This window comes from Hyla sarda, unplaced genomic scaffold (assembly GCF_029499605.1).
Source record: "Hyla sarda isolate aHylSar1 unplaced genomic scaffold, aHylSar1.hap1 scaffold_388, whole genome shotgun sequence".
Lineage (NCBI taxonomy): Eukaryota > Metazoa > Chordata > Amphibia > Anura > Hylidae > Hyla > Hyla sarda.
This window is the reverse complement of record NW_026610407.1, coordinates 56,356-77,025: the sequence shown is the minus strand read 5'-3', so window position 1 is coordinate 77,025 and position 20,670 is coordinate 56,356. Positions and strand designations below refer to the sequence as shown.

At 42.5% G+C, this 20,670-nt stretch overlaps 1 protein-coding gene and 1 pseudogene across 1 annotated transcript in view; one reads left to right on the top strand and one right to left on the bottom strand.

The window, feature by feature from the left end:
- Nucleotides 1–20,670, top strand: part of LOC130332798 (oocyte zinc finger protein XlCOF7.1-like) — a 117,676-nt gene that overhangs the window by 63,157 nt on the left and 33,849 nt on the right. The window contains exon 7 of the mRNA XM_056553826.1: nucleotides 3,964–4,789. Within this exon, the coding sequence (XP_056409801.1) occupies nucleotides 3,964–4,789 (826 nt within the window). The remainder of the gene's footprint in view (nucleotides 1–3,963; nucleotides 4,790–20,670) is intronic.
- The window catches only part of LOC130332799 (zinc finger protein 585A-like), a 105,650-nt pseudogene that overhangs the window by 72,620 nt on the left and 12,360 nt on the right, over nucleotides 1–20,670 (bottom strand).

The following is a 20,670-nucleotide window of genomic DNA, read 5'->3' as shown; positions in this document are numbered from 1 at the left end:
GAGTATGTAGAAGGACACAAGGATCAGTACAAGGATCAGGTCATGATGGAGGATCAGCAGCCCCTCACATCACCAGGTAATAGACATGACTATATACACACGTCCTCTCATTATTTGTATGTAAAGAATGAATTCAGTCTCTGTATGTGTTCCCTACAGTCAGATCCAGTAAGAGAACAGCACCAGAGAGGTGTCCCTGTCCTCTTGATGAACAGAATATGGAGGATATTACCACAGGGAAAGATCTGATCTATATTAATGCTACAGACATTAAGGAAGAAGAAGAGACATATGTGAGCAGTGATGAGCAGTATAAGGAGGACATTTCTACAGAGCATGATCTCATCTATATTAATGCTACAGACATAAAGGAAGAAGAAGAGACAGATGTGAGCGGTGATGAGCAGCATAAGGAGGATATTACTGCAGGGAAATATCTGATCGATATTTATACTACAGGCATAAAGGAAGAACAAGAGACAGATATGAGCGGTGATGAGCAGTATAAGGAGGACATTCCTACAGGGAAAGATATGATCTATATTAATGCTACAGACATAAAGGAAGAAGAAGAGACTGATGTGAGCGGTAATGAGCAGTATAAGGAGGACATTCCTGCAGGGAAAGATCTGATCTATATTAATGCTACAGACATAAAGGAAGAAGAAAAAACTGATGTGAGCGGTGATGAGCAGTATAAGGAGAACATTCTGACAGGAAAAGATCTGGATAATATTAATGCTACTGATATGAAGGAAGAAGAGACAGATGTGAGCAGTGATGAGCAGTATAAGGAGGACATTCCTACAAGTAACCACCCAGGTGAGTAGTAACAACTTAATATAGAGACTGTAATAATTGTGTAGAATTATTTAATCTCTCTGTCCTGTTTCTTGCTGTATATTCTTCTATTCACCCAAAATGTAAACTAATGTGATACTACAGCTGGAATATGGACAAGAAATATCCCTATGTGTACGAGGCCATCACACCCGCTCCCATAGACTTGCACTGAGGAGGCATGGTGTGACATCATGACCCCCGCAGCCCACACCCAGCGTTTGGAACTAAATGTTCTGACCGCTGGGGCAGTGGAGTACCCCTTTAATCTCCCTGTCCGTTCTCCCTCTGCGGCAGAGCAGCTCATGTCCATGTAACAGGGGACGAGAACTGTGGCCAAGAATTCAATAGAGTTGTGTATTGTAGCAGCAGAAGTGTGCTGGGATAAGGAAGCGCTGGTGGTCACGTTCTCTCCTGGACTCTCCGATATTATACAAGATGAGATTGTGGCCAGAGATCTCAAAGAGCTTTTGTCTTTCACCTTCTTAATAGACACTAGGTTCCGAGAGAGAGAGAGAGATCACCATTTCGGAACCCCTTGAGGAGGCCTTCTGTCAGATTGTCACCTCGCCTTTCATGCCCCCCTCACCTCCCATGCAAAATGGCATTGTTTCGTTTTTTTATTTTGTCCCACAAATATTTTTTTTCTTGTTTTCGCCATAGATTTTTGGGTAAAATGATTGATGTCAAGGACAGCAATTATTTTATAACATAATCTGCGGCGAAACAAAAAAAATTGTTTGTGGGGTGAAATAAAATAAAAAATCGCCAATTTGCCACTTTGTAGGGCTTCCGTTTTTAGGCAGTGAACTTTTCGGTAAAAATAACACCTTATCTTTATTCTGTTGGTCCAGACGGTTACAAGGATACCCAAAGTATATAGGTTTTATTTTATTTTACTACTTTAAAAAACTTTTCAAACTTTTTTATTAGGGGAGGGGCTTATTCACATTTATTAATTTAACATCTTTTTTTTACACTTTTTTCTTTAGCCCCCATAGGGGACTATTACCTGTAATCTTCTGATTGTATATACTGATCAGTGCTATGCCATAACATTGATCATTGTTATCAGTGCTCTACTGCTTCAGTCTTGGAGCAATAGAACACTGATCAGACGGCGAGGAGGCAGGTAAGGGCCCTCCCACGTCCTCTCAGCTGATCAGGACATCAGGATTTTGTGGTGATAAAGGAATAAAAGGGATGAATAATTGCACCACATCATGACCACCACCATTACCACCATATAGTGACGGGATAATACTGCCATACTGATACTGAATAATACCCCTGTACACAGACTAATATCCCCCCATACAGTGCCCCCGGCTCTACACAGGCGCTGCAGACCATATAAGTGATTACAGTGCAGTTACATGTAGTGAATCACAGGGGGCGTCTTCCTGAAGTCGTTCTCTTTCCTTTTTGTCCCCACAGAATCTGCCGGAGAAACAAGTTAGGCACCGCACGTTTCCAGCACATTTCCCAATTCTTTCCTACCCTCAGTGCCCTAAATAGTGTAGATAATGTCAGTATGAAGGCAGATAATGGCGGTAGGTAGATAGTGTTGGTAGGTAGATGGTGTAGGTAGGTACTGGTGGTAAGTAGATAGATCAAAAACAAAATAATACATCATTTGTGGCTTCCATTCTTATGCAGAGCACTTTTCGGTACAAATGACGTCATCTATATTGTGTCCAAACAATGACATCGATTCCCAATATATATAGGTTTTGTATTATTGGATTATATTATTATTGTATTATATTGTATTATAACTTTTTGTAATTTTTTTGTAATATTTCTGCCCCCATAACACTTTATTTTCCTTTATGAGGGATCGTTTTTATTTGCACCGTGATTTGTAGTTTTTGTATAGATTGTTCTTTTGTTTTGCTTTTTATACTTTTTTTTCTCTATTTTTTACATTTGCGCCATTCACTGTGCGGTATAATTAACAACATTATATTATAATAGTTCGGATATTTACACCAAATATGTTAATTTATTTTTGTTTACATTATTTTATTCCAAAAAGGGGGGGGGGGGTGTAATCAAACTTTTATTAGGGGAGGGGCTATTTCACATCTGTTTCTATTCTTTAAAAAAAATATTTTATTTATTACTTTTTATGCTATAAATTAGTGATCCGAAACCTAAGGCTCTCTGCCTGCTGCAAAACTACAACTCCCAGCATGCTGCACTATATAGTAGTATAGGTCCTGGTACAACATGCTGGGAGTTGTAGTTTCGGGTCGGCTGCAAAGCCAGAGGCTGTGTCAAGGAATGCTGGGAGATGAAGTATTTAACTACATCACCCAGCATGCTCTGATGCGGCCTATGGCGCTGCAGCTGATACAACCCAAAACTACTCCCAGCATGTTTCACCATATACTAGTATAGTAAAAGTAATGGTGCAACATGCTGGTAGTCGCAGTTTTGGGTCTGCTGCAGAGGTATAGGCTGTATGAGGGCATGCTGGGTGTTGTAGTTGGTAACTGCCACTCCCAGCATTCTTTGAATCCCAGCATTCGTGATGGCACACATCACCGCCCCGCCCACATTCACCCCCCCCCCCCCCGCAGCTTGCCCCCTCCAATAGACTTACATTGATGGGGTGTGACTGTGACGTCACTACACCTGCAGCCCAAGCCCAGCGTTCATAACAAAATGTTTTGAACACTGGAGCAGTGGAGTGCCCCTTTAAGGGGTTACAAAGTAGTAAAGTGTAACAAAAACTATGCAAACTGAGTATTGTGATCGTATTCACCTGAGAAATAATTGTAGCGCACAGTGAATGAAGGAAAAAATGTTATGGCAAAATAAGAGTTTTGGCTCTCAGAGGAAAGCTTCAATTTCCTGAGTTGTTAAGGGGTTAAAATAAAATGTGTGTTATTCTCTGCAGATTCTTGTAGCAGGAGATCAGAGGAGAATCTTATATCTTCAGATTATAAAGCAGATGATGATATCACACAAGATACATATGAAGAACATTCCATTATCCCAGATACACCCTCAGCCCTTCACAGCCAAGATCTGTCATCTCATCCTTATATACAGGTCCTGTCTTCTCAGTCATCACAGAAAGGTCACAGAAGGGGTGTTGGACATCAACGAGCTCACACAGGAAAAAAACCATATTCATGCTCAGAATGTGGGAAATGTTCTACTAAGAAATCAGATCTTGTTAAACATCAAAGAATTCACACAGGGGAAAAGCCATTCTCATGTTCAGAATGTGGGAAATGTTTTACTCAGCAATCGCAACTTGTTCAACATAAAAGAACTCACACAGGGGAAAAGCCATTTCCATGTTTGGAATGTGGAAAATGTTTTGCTGAGAAATCACATCTTGTTCAACATAAAAGAACTCACACAGGGGAAAAGCCATTTTCATGCTCAGAATGTGGTAAATGTTTTACTGAGAAATCAAATCTTGTTAATCATAAAAGAACTCACACAGGGGAGAAACCATTTTCATGCTCAGAATGTGGTAAATGTTTTACTGAGAAATCAAATCTTGTTAAACATCAAAGAACTCACACAGGGGAGAAGCCATTTTCATGCTCAGAATGTGAGAAATGTTTTACTGAGAAAGCAAGTCTTGTTATACATCAAAGAACTCACACAGGAAAGAATCCATTTTCATGTTCAGAATGTGGAAAATCTTTTTATTTTAAATCAAGACTTGTTAAACATAAAAGAACTCACACAGGGGAAAAAACATTTTCATGCTCAGAATGTGGAAAATGTTTTGTTAAGAAATCAAGTCTTGTTAAACATCAAAGAACTCACACAGGAGAGAATCCATTTTCATGTTCAGAATGTGGAAAATCTTTTAATTTTAAATCAAGACTTGTTAACCATAAAATAACTCACACAGGGGAAAAACCATTTTTATGCTCAGAATGTGGGAAATGTTTCACAGAGAAATCAAATCTCGCTAAACATCAAAGAAAACATTTTCATGTTCAGAATAAAGCAATCAAGACTAGTTAAACATCTAAATACTCACACAGGAGAGGAGCCATTTTCATGTTCAGAATATAGGAAATGTTTTAATGAGAAATCAACACTTAAAAGACATCTTAGGGTATGTTCACACTACGGAATTCCCGCTGAATTCCGCGGTGTGAATTTAACATTAGTGTGAATGGGTCTCCACCCCTTCACACTGCGGAATTTGTTCCGCGCAAAGAAAGAACATGTTCATTCTTTGCGCGGAAGTCCGTGAGTACTGCATAGCCATCAATGGTGACGGCGCAGTGCCGCGCGGTCCTACCACCGCTGTCGGCTGCCAGGCTGAATCTCCGCTCGCGGAATTCTGCGAGCGGAGATTCCGTTCACACTCTGTAGTGTGAACAGACCCTAAGAATTCACACAGGAGAGAAGATATTTTAGAGCACTAAATGATGCAGATAACACATTTATATATTAACCCCTTGCAGCTGAACGCTGTTTATAAATGGCGCTGCGGCAAGGTTATGAATCTAGCTCAGTAGCTGAGCTTGCATCATACCTGCACGGTCCCGGCTGCTATCAGAAGCCAGGACCTGTGACTTATACCTGACATCGCCGTTCAGGCAGATGATCGGCATTTACTATTTAGACGCGGCACTATTTAAGTGCTCTCTGATGACACCTGTCTCGGTAACTGTCCAGGGTAGAAGCAAATCCCCATAGCAAACCTCTCCTACTCTGTGCAGTTCCCAAGACAAGCAGAGATGTCAGCAGAGAGCACTGATGCCAGACAGAAAAGAACAACTCAGATTCAGCAGCTGATAATTATTGGAAGGATTAAGATTTTTTAATAGAAGTAATTTACAAATCTGTTTAACTTTCTGGTGCCAGTTGATATAAAAAAAATAAAAATAAAGTTTTATTTCTGGAATACCCCTTTAAGTTTTAGGCTAGAAGTCGGGATTTTGTATTTATTTTCCTATCTATTTCTTTTTGTTTTGTCATCTTTCTTGTTCTCTTTTTAAAGTGTTTATATTTGTCATTTTGTTATTGTGGCAACATGAATGTTATTGTTACATAACATGATTTATAATTGTCTTTTCTTTTCTTGTTAACAAATAGAGAAATTTGAAAATAAAAATCTTTTACCGGTTTGGTTAGTACGAACCGGTAAAAGTGAGAAATCTCATGAACAGCGTGCGGTTTTGGCTTCTGGAAGAAGGGGGTGGAGCAGGGGCAGTGACATGACATCAAGGTCACAGCATATCACATAATAACCCAGGTTATCATATAACTTGCTGCTATAAGTGTCAATCAGCTTAAAGGCCAATAGGAGACAACAAGGGGTAGGGTTTTACACAGTTAATGGATCACAAGCCAATCCCCATGATGGCAATGGGAACAGCAGACAGAAAGAGATAGACACAGTAATACAGAGGGAGAGAGAGATTGGACAGATATAGGGAACAAAGATAAACAGAGTGTGTGTGAACAGAAGCCATAATCCCTATCCTGGTGGCTGATCTATATGATAACATACATAAAAGAAGCATAGCGCCCTTACACACATGTACAGGGATTAATCGCAAAAAAACTATACCTACAGGTTTTATCATCAGACTGACTGCAGCACGTGTAAATAAAAACACATCAGACTGATAAACACTGTGGTCCTCATTAATCAAACTGTGTGAGAGAAAAAAAATAGTGATTTCCCCACAGTAGCCAATTACAGCTCAGATAACTAGCTCTGGTAAAGTGAAAGCTGAGCTTGGATTGGTTCCTGTGGGGAAATATCTATATATTTTTTCTCTCATACAGTTTGATAAATCTGGGCCACAGTGTTTATTTTCATGGTTCAAAAAAAGACGCATTATATCTTCCTAGTTGTTAAAGGGGTACTCCAGCTCTAAGACATCTTATCCCCTATCCAAAGGATAGGGGATAAGATGCCTGATTGCGAGGGTCCCGCCCCTGGGGACCCCCGTGATCTAGCACGCAGCACCCCATTACAATCAGTGCCCGGAGCACGTTCGCTTTGGGTCTGATTACTGGCGATCAAGGGGCCGGAAAAATTGTGACGTCACGGCCCTGCCCCGTGTGACATCATGCTCCGCCCCCTCAATGCAAGCCTATGGGAGGGTGCGTGACAGCCCATAGACTTGCATTGAGGGGGCGGAACGGGACATAACACGGGGTGGGGCCGTGACAGCTTTCACACCCCCTTCCATAGGCTTGCATTGAGGGGGCGGAGCGTGACATCACAGGGGTGGGGCCATGACGTCACAATGCTCAGGCCCTGTGATCGCCAGTCATCAGACCCGGAGCAAACATGCTTCGAGGACTGATTGTAACTGGGTGCTGCAAACAGGATCAAAAAGGCATCTTATCCCCTATCCTTTGGATAGGGGATAAGATGTCTTAGCACCGGAGTACCCCTTTAAATAACATGGAAGTAAAAAGCGTGTGCAACTGAAATGCATCTTCCCTGTTGACACACTGTTTGTGATTATTATTGGATGATCCGACTTTCAAGAATATGAAATTAGTCAGAAAAAACACTAATACAGAAATTTGTCGAAAAAGTATATGATTTTAAAATGATTAAAAAAGGAAAAACTGTTCAAACTTTGAATAGAAAGGAACTATTAAAACCAGCTGTACCAAAAAATCATGAGAAACAAGATTGTACAATGGCCCTGATTTACTAAGAGTGTTGTGCGGGTTTCTTTGTGGGTTTTAATTCCCTACAATTTTATTTTCCATGGTATTTACTAAGGTTTCCCATAATTTTGCACTTTTCCCTACATTTTGCTTTTTTTTTTTTTTTTTTTTTACACATTTTCTGATCTGTCTGGTTTTCCTCAGTTATAACCCTATAATTAAAAGAAAAGAAAAAAGAAAAAAAGACCTTAAAAAACTCAGACCAACTAGTACCTATAAACAGAGAGAATAAGAACACAAGGAACAGTCATAGAAGGCAAAAATAAAGAAGGATAGAATATACCTACTGATAGAAGGGATCAACTAGGGACGCATATGCGTACGGACTACAGATAGAGCTTGCGTGTCATTAGACGAAGCTCGTGTTCCACCGAGAACAGAAAGTACTGCGCACGCGCGAGAGGAGGTGCGTGCGCAATAGTGAAAAGTGGATGCCCGGGACCACCGGACTACTGGGCATGCGCGAGAATGGCGGCCGGAACACACGGAATGCCAACCACGTCCTGATTGATCCCAACCCTTCACTGGCGCATCAGAAATGATGCGCCGATACAGGGTTATAAAAGGCAGTGCCACACGCTGAACGCCATATTAGGCAGCTCTCTGAAGAAGTTTGTTTTCAAACGAAACGTTAGAGCAATGTATTAAGTTTTTAGACAGGAATACAGTACGTGTAAAAAGTGTGGAGTTACTGTGCAATGGTAGAGTGGAGATACCGACCATGCACAATGAGAAATAGGATAACTCCTACACCAGTGTTGCAGCACCACCTAGTGGGCTTATACTAGAAGACACTCTGTATTTCCTGACAGTTTTAACCATACATAAGTTTCACGTTGTCACAGACACATTTTTTAAGGAATAAGAATAAAAGTTAAATTATAATTGAGTTACAGGTAGGGTATTGTTCCCCGGAAGGGAGGGTTCCCTCCCAGAAGGGGATTGGAGAATTTATAATTAAACCCATAACCCAATGGGACCTTTTTTGTTGGAAGTAATAGAATGTCCACAGCTGAAGTCATGCAGAACGTTAACTCTTTACTTGTAGCTTGTGCAGCAATAACAACCATTAACAGTCTTTACGGTTCTGAGGTCTCTGGTTTGCAGGTAACCTCGCACACTTGTCAGGACTGAGCATACACTTGAGTGAACCACTGTGCTACTGTTACTTTGGCTTGGAAGTAGTCACGGAGTTATAAGTGGCTGCTGTGAGATGGCTTGAGGCCTATCTGAGATGAGTAGAGATAAGAGATAAATCTGTGCTTGTCTTATCTGATGATACCGGAACTAATACAGGAACAAAACAGGAAGAAGGATCAGAATACAGCCCTTTATATAGTGTGGGCTAGACTAATGCTCATTGGTGGCAAGTTGCTTAGTTACCTGTGACCATTGAATCATGGGTACATCACATGACTCACAGGTCCTAACATATAACTCTATACAAATATCACATGATAAACGGATCACATGACTTAAGGTCCTATATAGCACCAATCACATATACTATACAATTTATACAACTTCAATTATAACTGGCAGAGAATATAGAAGAAGAAATAGGGTTCTTGTCATAAACGTCCACGGGGAGACAGGGATCAGAGCCAAGGGCATGAAGTGGCTCTGATTAAGGGGACCTTTACCATGGGACAGAACTATGTCCTGTACCGGGACACCACAAACCCCCTTACTTAAAAGAAGTCGTCCCTGACGTATGTCCCCTGGCAGAGGAACGGAATGGCCAAGGCCTGATGCAGTCCTGGAGCTCAAGTTCGTTAGTGTCCATTCCAGGCTGATGTGGAAAAATAAATCAGCAAAGTAAACAAACAGTCTCTTGTATTCCATAAGAAAGTCCATGTATGCTTTGTATGCTCCGGCACTGTTTTGGAAGTGTCCATGCTTATAGAACCGGATAAAAGACATATATATATGTATTTATTTTTTAAACAGGATGAGCATGAACAGGGTTAGCTAAACATCGGATTTTTCTAGCTCACCAACAGGATTAGCAATAACAAATAATAACCTGTTACTATTGTGTGTATTCTTATTATTTTTTCTGTACTAACATATCTTGTATTTATTTATTTTTATTTCCACAACAATTATACATTTTATTTAAAATCACATTTCTATTTTTCTTTGTCTATTATCAACACTTCAACTAAATGTTCCCTTTCCCCCCCCTCATACATTTCTTCAATCCGGTTCCAGTGCCCTGTCAGACCCTCGCCATCCAAATATTCCTTTTTCCTTATCTACTACTACCTCTCCACCCCCCTTAATAGACCTTCCTATCCCTAAGACAAAATACATAAATAAAATAACATTTGGCTCCACCCCCTCTCCACCTTTTACTCAAAACCCAATGGCGCTATTCATCTCCTCCCTCTCTCCTCCTTCCTCACTCTCTCAATCTCTCATCCTTCACTCCCCTTATTATCATTTTTTTTTCTCTTTCTTTTTTTAATTTTTTTTTCTTTTCCTTTTATTTATTTTTTATAATTATTTACAAATTTCCTCCCCTTGCCAGCGAATAGTGCTGCGTCTTCACGCCCCCCTCCTCCCTGACTACTTGTGCTCCCCCGCCAATGTGTTTATTACGCACCCTCCAGGATCAACATTTTCGGGGAGGATCTTTGAAAGAGCATTTTACCTTTTTTCTTCTTCTTTTTATTATTAATATTTTAGGGGAAACCACTTACATCCAGCTCCTTCACTTAAACCAGCACTAAAACTCTTAATTACTCAATTTTCATTCCGAAAAAAAAAAACAAGGGAGGAGAGACAAAAAAAAAGAGAAAGAAATAAGAAGAAAAAACCCGAAGGAAAACAAACAAACAAGGGAGAAGAGAGGAAAGGAGAAAAGGACACCGCACCTATGTATTCTGTATTTACTACTGACTTTGGTAAGACAGAGCACCTCTCCTTACAAAGATATATATATATATATATATATATATATATGCTTACATCTTGTTTTTTCCCATCCCATTACCCTGCCTGCCAGGGCTACTATAACAATAATGTGGTGTCCCGGTACAGGAACTGTTTCTGTTCCTGTCTAAAGTCCCCTCAGCTAGAGTCCCTCCATTTCCATAGGACTCTCCTGCAGGACTTACCCCTGGTCGCCTCATATATAAATTGTATATCTACTTAATGTATAGGAAATGTAAGTGTATAGGACCTTTCCCAGGTCATGTGATCCACAGTTGTAAATGTATTATTGTTTAACCCCTTAACCCCTTAAGGACAATGGACGTACTCCTACGCCCCCGTTTCCGAGTCCTTAAGGACCGAGGACATAGGAGTACGTCCTGTCCTTTCCCGGCCCCCCGCCGCTAGCCGGAGGGGAGCCGGTGCCCGATGCCTGCTGAAATCGTTCAGCAGGCATCGCGGCATATCGCCCAGGGGGGTCATTATGTCCCCCATGTCGGCGATGGCCGCAGATCGCTGGACAATTCAGTCCAGCGATCTGCGGCGCTTCCGGGTCAATCGGGTCTCCAGTGACCCGGTGACCCGGAATTACTGGCTGATCGGGGCCGTCAGAGACGGCCCCGAACAGCCAGAGCCTGCAGGGGTGAGGTGGCACTGGTGCCACCTCACGATCGCCCTGATTCGTCGGCCGGATTACCGGCCGACCAATCAGGGCGCCTGCTGCGGGTGTCACTCCCGCACCCGCTCCGCCCCTCTTCCGGAGGACGTGAGCGGGTGCGGGACGTGCACCCCTGGTGCTGGGGACCCCGATCCCCGGCGTTAATGTTGGGATCGGGGCCCCAGGAGCGACGACGGCAGCGGGACTGACCTGTGCGGCGATCAAGCAGCAGCAGGAGGTGAGTGACAGCCTCCTGCTGTTGCTTAGCAACAGCTCCCAGCATGCAAAAAGGGCATGCTGGGAGCTGTAGTTATGCAACAGCAGGAGGCAGACCACCACAACTCCCAGCATGCACTTATGGGCATGCTGGGACTTATGGTTTTGCAACAGCTGGAGGCACATTCTTTCTATGGAAAAGTGTACCTTCAGCTGTTGTGTAACTACAACTCCCAGCTTGCACAAACAGCTTAAGTGCATGCTGGGAGTTGTAGTGGTGCATCTGCTGGTTGCATAACTACAACTCCCAGCATGCCCGTTGGCTGTCGGTGACTGCTGAGAGTTGTAGTTTTGCAACAGCTGAAGGCACACTGAGTTAAGTAGCAAACCAGTGTGTCTCCAGCTGTTGCATAACTACAATCCCCAGCATCCCCAGCCAAAGTAGTATGCCTCCCGCTGTTGCATAACTACAACACCCAGCATGCCCTTCCGCTGTCCGTACATGCTGGGGGTTGTAGCTTTTGCAACAGCTGAAGGCACACTGGTTGCAAAACACTGAGTTTGTTGCCAAACTCGGTGTTTCACAACCTGTGTGTCTCCAGCTGTTGCAAAACTACAACTCCCAGCATGCACTGATAGACCGTACATGCTGGGAGTTGTAGTTTTGCAACAGCTGGATGTTCCCCCCCCCCCCCCAATGTGAATGTACAGGGTACACTCACATGGGCGGAGGATTACAGTAAGTATCCGGCTGCAAGTTTGAGCTGCAGCAAATTTTCTGCTGCAGCTCAAGCTGCCAGCGAGAAACTACTGTGAACCCCCCCCCGCCCGTGCGACTGTACCCTAAAAACACTACACTACACTAACATAAAATAAAATAAAAAGTAAAAAAAACACTACATATACACATACCCCTACAATAAAAATGAAAAATGTCTGGTACGCCACCGTTTCCAAAACGGAGCCTCCAGCTGTTGCAAAACTACAACTCCCAGCATGCACTTATAGACCCTACATGCTGGGAGTTGTAGTTTTGCAACAGCTGGATGTCCCCCCCCCCCCCCAATGTGAACGTACAGGGTACACTCACATGGGCGGAGGATTACAGTAAGTATCCGGCTGCAAGTTTGAGCTGAGGCAAATTTTCTGCCGCTGCTCAAACTGCCAGCGAGAAACTACTGTGAACCCCCCGCCCTTGCGACTGTACCCTAAAAACACTACACTACACTAACACAAAATAAAATAAAAAGTAAAAAACACTACATATACACATACCCCTACACAGCCCCCCTCCCCTCCCCAATAAAAATGAAAAACGTCTGGTACGCCACTGTTTCCAAAACGGAGCCTCCAGCTGTTGCAAAACAACTACTCCCAGTATTACCAGACAGCCACTGACTGTCCAGGCATGCTGGGACTTTTACAACAGCTGGAGGCACCCTGTTTGGGAATCACTGGCGTAGAATACCCCTATGTCCACCCCTATGCAAGTCCCTAATTCAGGCCTCAAATGCGCATGGCGCTCTCACTTTGGAGCCCTGTCGTATTTCAAGGCAACAGTTTAGGGCCACATATGGGGTATCGCCGTACTCGGGAGAAATTGTGTTACAAATTATGGGGGGGTATTTTCTGCTATTACCCTTTTTAAAAATCTAAAATTTTTGGGAAACCAACATTTTAGGTAAAATTTTTTTTTTTTTTTTTTTTTTACATATGCAAAAGTTGTGAATCACCTGTGGGGTATTAAGGTTCACATTACCCCTTGTTACGTTCCCCGAGGGGTCTAGTTTCCAAAATGGTATGCCATGTGATTTTTTTTTGCTGTCCTGGCACCATAGGGGCTTCCTAAATGCGGCATGCCCCCAGAGCAAAATTTGCTTTCAAAAAGCCAAATGTGACTCCTCCTCTTCTGAGACCTGTAGTGCGCCAGCAGAGCACTTCTCACCCCCATATGGGGTGTTTTCTGAATCGGGAGAAATTGAGCTTCAAATTTTGGGGGTATTTTCTGCTATTACCCTTTTAAAAAATGTAAAAATTTTGGGAAACCAAGCATTTTAGGTAAAAAAATTTTTTTTTTAAACATATGCAAAAGTCGTGAAACACCTGTAGGGTATTAAGGTTCACTTTACCCCTTTTTACGTTCCCCGAGGGGTCTGGTTTCCAAAATGGTATGCCATGTGTTTTTTTTTATTTGCGGTTCTGGCACCATAGGGGCTTCCTAAATGCGGCATGCCCCCAGAGCAAAATTTTCTTTCAAAAAGCCAAATGTGACTCCTTCTCTTCTGAGACCTGTAGTGCGCCAGCAGAGCACTTTTCACCCCCATATGGGGTGTTTTCTGAATCGGGAGAAATTGGGCTTCAAATTTTGGGGGGTATTTTCTGCTATTATCCTTTTTAAAAAATGTAACATTTTTGGGAAACCAAGCATTTTAGGTAAAACATTTTTTTTTTTTTTTTACATATGCAAAAGTCGTGAATCACCTGTGGGGTATTAAGGTTCACTTTACCCCTTGTTACGTTCCCTGAGGGGTCTAGTTTCCAAAATGGTATGCCATGTGTTTTTTTTTTGCTGTCCTGGCACCATAGGGGCTTTGTAAAGGTGACATGCCCCCCAAAAACCATTTGACGCTCCTTCCCTTCTGAGCCTTCTACTGCGCCCGCCGAACAATTAACATAGACATATGAGGTATGTGCTTACTCGAGAGAAATTGGGTTTCAAATACAAGTAAAATTTTTCTCCTTTTTACCCCTTGTAAAAATTCAAAAATTGGGTCTACAAGAACATGCGAGTGTAAAAAATGAAGATTGTGAATTTTCTCCTTCACTTTTCTGCTATTCCTGTGAAACACCTAAAGGGTTAATACACTTATTGAATGTCATTTTGAATACTTTGGGGGGTGTAGTTTTTATAATGGGGTCATTTATGGGGTATTTCTAATATGAAGACCCTTCAAATCCACTTCAAACCTGAACTGGTCCATGAAAAATAGCGAGTTTGAAAATTTTGTGAAAAATTTTCAAAATTGCTGCTGAACTTTGAAGCCCTCTGGTGTCTTCCAAAAGTAAAAACTCATAAATTTTATGATGCAAACATAAAGTAGACATATTGTATATGTGAACCCAAAAATGTTTTATTTTGAATATCCATTTTCCTTACAAGCAGAGAGCTTCAAAGTTAGAAAAATGCAAAATTTTCATTTTTTTCATCAAATTTTGGGATTTTTCACCAAGAAAGGATGCAAGTTACCATAAAATTTTACCACTAAGTTAAAGTAGAATATGTCACGAAAAAACAATCTCGGAATCAGAATGAGAACTAAAAGCATTCCAGAGTTATTAATGTTTAAAGTGACAGTGGTCAGAATTGCAAAAAACGCTCTGGTCCTTAAGGTGTAAAATGGCCTGGTCCTTAAGGGGTTAAGGATCGGGGTTTTTTCCGTTTTTGCATTTTTGTTTTTTGCTTCTTGCCTTTAAAAAGTCATAACTCTTTCAATTTTGCACCTAAAAATCCATATGATTGCTTATTTTTTGCGCCACCAATTCTACTTTGTAATGATGTCAGTCATTTTGCCCAAAAATCTACGGTGAAACGGAAAAAAATACGTAGTACATTTTTCGGTAAAAATGACACCTTATCTTTATTCTGTAGGTCCATACGGTTAAAATGATACCCTACTTATATAGGTTTGATTTTGTTTCACTTCTGGAAAAAATCATAACTTCATGCAGGAAAATTAATACGTTTAAAATTGTCATTTCTGACCCCTATAACTTTTTTATTTTTGCGTGTATGGGGTGGTATGAGGGCTCATTTTTTGCGCCGTGATCTGATGTTTTTAAAGTTACCATTTTTGCATTTATAGGACTTATTGATCGCTTTTCATTCATTTTTTCATGATATAAAAAGTGACCAAAAATACACTATTTTGGACTTTGGAATTTTTTTGCGCGCACGCCATTGACCGTGCGGTTTAATTAACGATATATTTTTATAATTCGGACATTTCCGCACGCGGCGATACCATATATGTTTATTTTTATTTACACTGTATTTTATTTTATTTTTATGGGAAAAGGGGAGTGATTCAAACTTTTAATAGGGAAGGGGTTAAATGATCTTTATTCACTTTTTTTTCACATTTTTTTGCAGTGTTATAGCTCCCATAGGGACCTATAACACTGCACACACTGATCTCTTACACTGATCATTGTTATCCCATAGGGACCTATAACACTGCACACACTGATCTCTTAGGCTGGGTTCACACTACGTTTTGTCCCATACGGGAGCGCATACGGCAGGGGGGAGCTAAAAGCTCGCGCTCCCGTATGTGACCGTATGCGCTCCCGTATGTCATTCATTTCAATGAGCCGACCGGAGTGAAACGTTCGGTCCGGTCGGCTCATTTTTGCGCCGTATGCGCTTTTACAACCGGACCTAAAACCGTGGTTGACCACAGTTTTAGGTCCGGTTGTAAAAGCGCATACGGCGCAAAAATGAGCCGACCGGACCGAACGTTTCACTCCGGTCGGCTCATTGAAATGAATGACATACGGGAGCGCATACGGTGACATACGGGAGCGCGAGGTTTTAGCTCCCCCCTGCCGTATGCGCTCCCGTATGGGACAAAACGTAGTGTGAACCCAGCCTTACATTGATCACTGGTTTCTCATAAGAAACCACTGATCGATGATTCTGCCGCTTGACTGCTCATGTCTGGATCTCAGGCACTGAGCAGTCATTCGGCGATCGGACAGCGAGGAGGCAGGTAGAGGCCCTCCCGCTGTCCTGTAAGCTGTTCGGGATGCCGCGATTTCACCACGGCTATCCCGAACAGCCCACTGAGCTAACCGGCACACTTTCACTTTCGACGCGGCGTTCAACTTTGAATGCCGCGTCTAAAGGGTTAATAGCGCGCAGCACTGCGATCAACGCCGCGCGCTATTAGCCACGGGTCCCGGCCGTTGTTAGAGGCTGGGCCCGACCTGCTATGACGCCTGTGGCCCCGCATTATAGATTGGGAGCGGACACATGACGTTCCAGTACGTCATGTGTCCTTAAAGGAGTACTCCGATGCAAATCTTTTCTGGGGCAAAAGAAGCATCAAGCAAAGTTATATAGCATTCTAATATACTTGCGCTTTCCATATGGCCCCTTTCCCGGTCTTCTCCTGCATTTTTCCGCTGACCGGAATCTGGGTCCTTTTCCTGCATTTGATGACGCTCGACTGCTTATTCTGAGCGCTCCGCAGGCAACTTAGCCCGGTGACTCATACCTCCCATGAGTCATTGCGGGCTCTGCCGACCTCCCAGCCCGGAGTCGGCTACTCCCCCCTCACTAATATATTCATATATGCGCTGAGCTGAGCTGCCATAGGCTGAGCTCAGCAAACGCGGAGGGGGCATGATTTATTATAATTTCTGGAAGGGGCCAAGCCGGGGAGATACAGGTCGGATGTGACGAGCTGGCATGCTGGGAGATGTAGTTTTTACAGCGCGGGCTGGGCACATAATGCGAAAACGGCTGGGCCCTTCTACACGATTGAGGGCTCCATCAAAAGGTATTTTAATGGGTTACATTATGGCATTACTTTTTTTGGGGGGGAGGCTGCATCGGAGTTTTCCTTTAAGGGGTTAAAGGGGTACTCCGGTGAAAAACTTTTTTTTCTTTTTTAAATCAACTGGTGCCAGAAAGTTATACAGATTTGTAAATTACTTCTATTAAAAAATCTTAATCCTTCCAGTACTTATTAGCTGCTGAATACTACAGTGGAAATTCTTTTCCGTTTGAAACAGAGCTGTCTGCTGACATCACGAGCACAGTGCTCTCTGCTGACATCTCTATTTATTTTAGAAACTGCCCAAAGTAAAAGGAAATCCCCATAGCAAACATATGCTGTTCTGGACAGTTCCTAAAATGGACAGAGATGTCAGCAGAGAGCACTGTGCTCATGATGTCAGCAGACGATAGGATGTGACACCGTTTCGTCCTATCAGATCTCAGCATCTCTGAACTCCGATCAGGAAGCTGTCATGATGGGAGGTTTTAAAACCCCTGCTCGGCGTTTTTTACACTCATTGCCCGCTGCCTCTGGACAAAGCTGCGTTAAGCAGTGAAACATGTAGTGGGGGGCCGAGTGATTGGTTTTAATTACAGTGATCACTCCAATACCCCTGATGTACGCTGCAGATACATGGGGACAGCAAATGAACAATCAATGAAAGTGGCCAGTTCGGCACTCATATGTAATTATGAAATCATATGCAGTGAGTTTCACTGGAATTTTAATTCCTTTGTCTAAGTGTGTTTAGTAAACAATAAAGATAAGTTGTTTATGTATGGGAAAATGGGTATTTTTGGGTCACCTTAGTGACCTATAGGTTGTTATTAGTTAATTTACCCGCCATATATTGGTCTCAAGCAGATTGTAGAATTGAAAAAACCCTGACTAACTCTCCATTTTGCAAAGAAAACCAGGAAAGGGGGCGTGGCCACCAGGGAAAGGGGCGCGGTCTCCAAAAAGGGGCGTGTTCCCAACATATTTACTAAGGTTTCCACATAAAATGTGGTGGAAAACCCGACAGATAGGAAAATGTGTAAAAATAAGCAAAATGTAGGGAAAAGTGCAAAATTATGGGAAACCTTAGTAAATACCGTGGAAAATAAAATTGTAGGGAATTAAAACCCACAAAGAAACCCGCACAACACTCTTAGTAAATCAGGGCCATTGTACAATCTTGTTTCTCATGATTTTTTGGTACAGCTGGTTTTAATAGTTCTTTTCTATTCAAAGTTTGAACAGTTTTTCCTTTTTTAATCATATCCTTTTTCGACAAATTTCTGTATTAGTGTTTTTTCTGACTAATTTCATATTCTTGAAAGTCGGATCATCCAATAATAATCACAAACAGTGTGTCAACAGGGAAGATGCATTTCAGTTGCACACGCTTTTTACTTCCCTGTTATTTAAAGGGATACTCCGGCGCTAAGACATCTTATCCCCGATCCAAAGGATAGGGGATAAGATGCCTTATCGCGTGGGTCCCGCTGCTGGGGACCCCCGTGATCCTGTTTGCAGCACCCAGTTACAATCAGTCCTCTAAGCATGTTTGCTCCGGGTCTGATGACTGGCGATCACAGGACCTGAGCATTGTGACGTCACGGCCCCACCCCTGTGTGATGTCACGCTCCGCCCCCTCAATGCAAGCCTATGGAAGGGGGTGTGACAGCTGTCACAGCCCCACCCCGTGTTATGTCACGCTCCGCCCCCTCAATGCAAGCCTATGGGCTGTCACGCCCCCTCCCATAGGCTTGCATTGAGGGGGCGGAGCATGACGTCACACGGGGCAGGGCCGTGACGTCACAATTTTTCCGGCCCCTTGATCACCAGTAATCAGACCCGAAGCGAACGTGTTCCGGGGACTGATTGTAACGGTGTGCTGCATGCAAGATCACGGGGGTCCCCAGGGGCGGGACCCTCGCGATCAGGCATCTTATCCCCTATCCTTTGGATAGGGGATTAGATGTCTTAGTGCTGGAGTACCCCTTTAACAACTAGGAAGATATAATAGGTCTTTTTTTGAACCATGAAAATAAACACTGTGGCCCAGATTTATCAAACTGTATGAGAGAAAAAAAAAAATAGAGATTTCCCCACAGGAACCAATCCCAGCTCAGCTTTCACTTTACCAGAGCTAGTTAGCTGAGCTGTAATTGGCTACTGTGGGGAAATCACTATTTTTTTTTCTCTCACACAGTTTGATTAATGAGGGCCACAGTGTTTATCAGGCTGGTGTGTTTTTATTTACACGCGCTGCAGTCAGTCTGATGATAAAACCTGTAGGTATAGTTTTTTTGCGATTAATCCCTGTACATGTGTGTAAGGGCGCTATGCTTCTTTATGTTTGTTATCATATAGCTCAGCCACCAGGATAGGGGTTATGGCTTCTGTTCACACACACTGTTTATCTTTGTTCCCTATATCTGTCCAATCTCTCTCTCCCTCTGTATTACTGTGTCTATCTCTTTCTGTCTGCTTCTTCCATTGCCATCCTGGGGACCGGCTTGTGATCCATTAACTGTGTAAAACCCTACCCCTTGTTCTCTCCTATTGGCCTTTAAGCTGTTTGACACTTATAGCAGCAAGTTATATGATAACCTGGGTTATTATGTGATATGCTGTCACCTTGATGTCATGTCACTGCCCCTGCTCCACCATCTTCTTCCAGAAGCCAAAACCGCACGCTGTTCATGAGATTTCTCACTTTTACCAGTTCGTACTAACCAAATCGGTAAAAGGTTTTTATTTTTAAATTTCTCTATTTGTTAACAAGAAAAGAAAAGACAATTATAAATCATGTTATGTAACAATAACATTCATGTTACCACAATAACAAAATGATAAATATAAACACTTTAAAAAGAGAACAAGAAAGACGACAAAACAAGAAGAAATAGATAGGAAAATAAATACAAAATCCCGACTTCTAGCCTAAAACTTAAAGGAGTATTCCAGAAATAAAACTTAAAAAAAAATGTTTTTATATCAACTGGCACCAGAAAGTTAAACAGATTTGTAAATTACTTCTATTAAAAAATCTTAATCCTTCCAATAATTATCAGCTGCTGAATCGGAGTTGTTCTTTTCTGTCTGGCATCAGTGCTCTCTGCTGACATCTCTGCTTGTCTTGGGAACTGCACAGAGTAGGAGAGGTTTGCTATGGGGATTTGCTTCTACCCTGGACAGTTACCGAGACAGGTGTCATCAGAGAGCACTTAAATAGTGCCGCGTCTAAATAGTAAATGCCGATCATCTGCCTGAACGGCGATGTCCGGCATAAGTCACAGGTCCTGGCTTCTGATAGCAGCTGGGACCGTGCAGGTATGATGCAAGCTCAGCTCCTGAGCTAGATTCATAACCTTGCCGCAGCGCCGTTTATAAACAGCGTTCAGCTGCAAGGGGTTAATATATAAATGTGTTATCTGCATCATTTAGTGCTCTAAAATATCTTCTCTCCTGTGTGAATTCTTAGGGTCTGTTCACACTACAGAGTGTGAACGGAATCTCCGCTCACAGAATTCCGTGAGCGGAGATTCAGCCTGGCAGCCGACGGTGGTGGTAGGACCGCGCGGCACTGCGCCGTCACCATTGATGGCTATGCAGTACTCACGGACTTCCGCGCAAAGAATGAACATGTTCTTTCTTTGCGCGGAACAAATTCCGCAGTGTGCAGGGGTGGAGACCCATTCACACTAATGTTAAATTCACACCGTGGAATTCAGCGGGAATTCCGTAGTGTGAACATACCCTAAGATGTCTTTTAAATGTTGATTT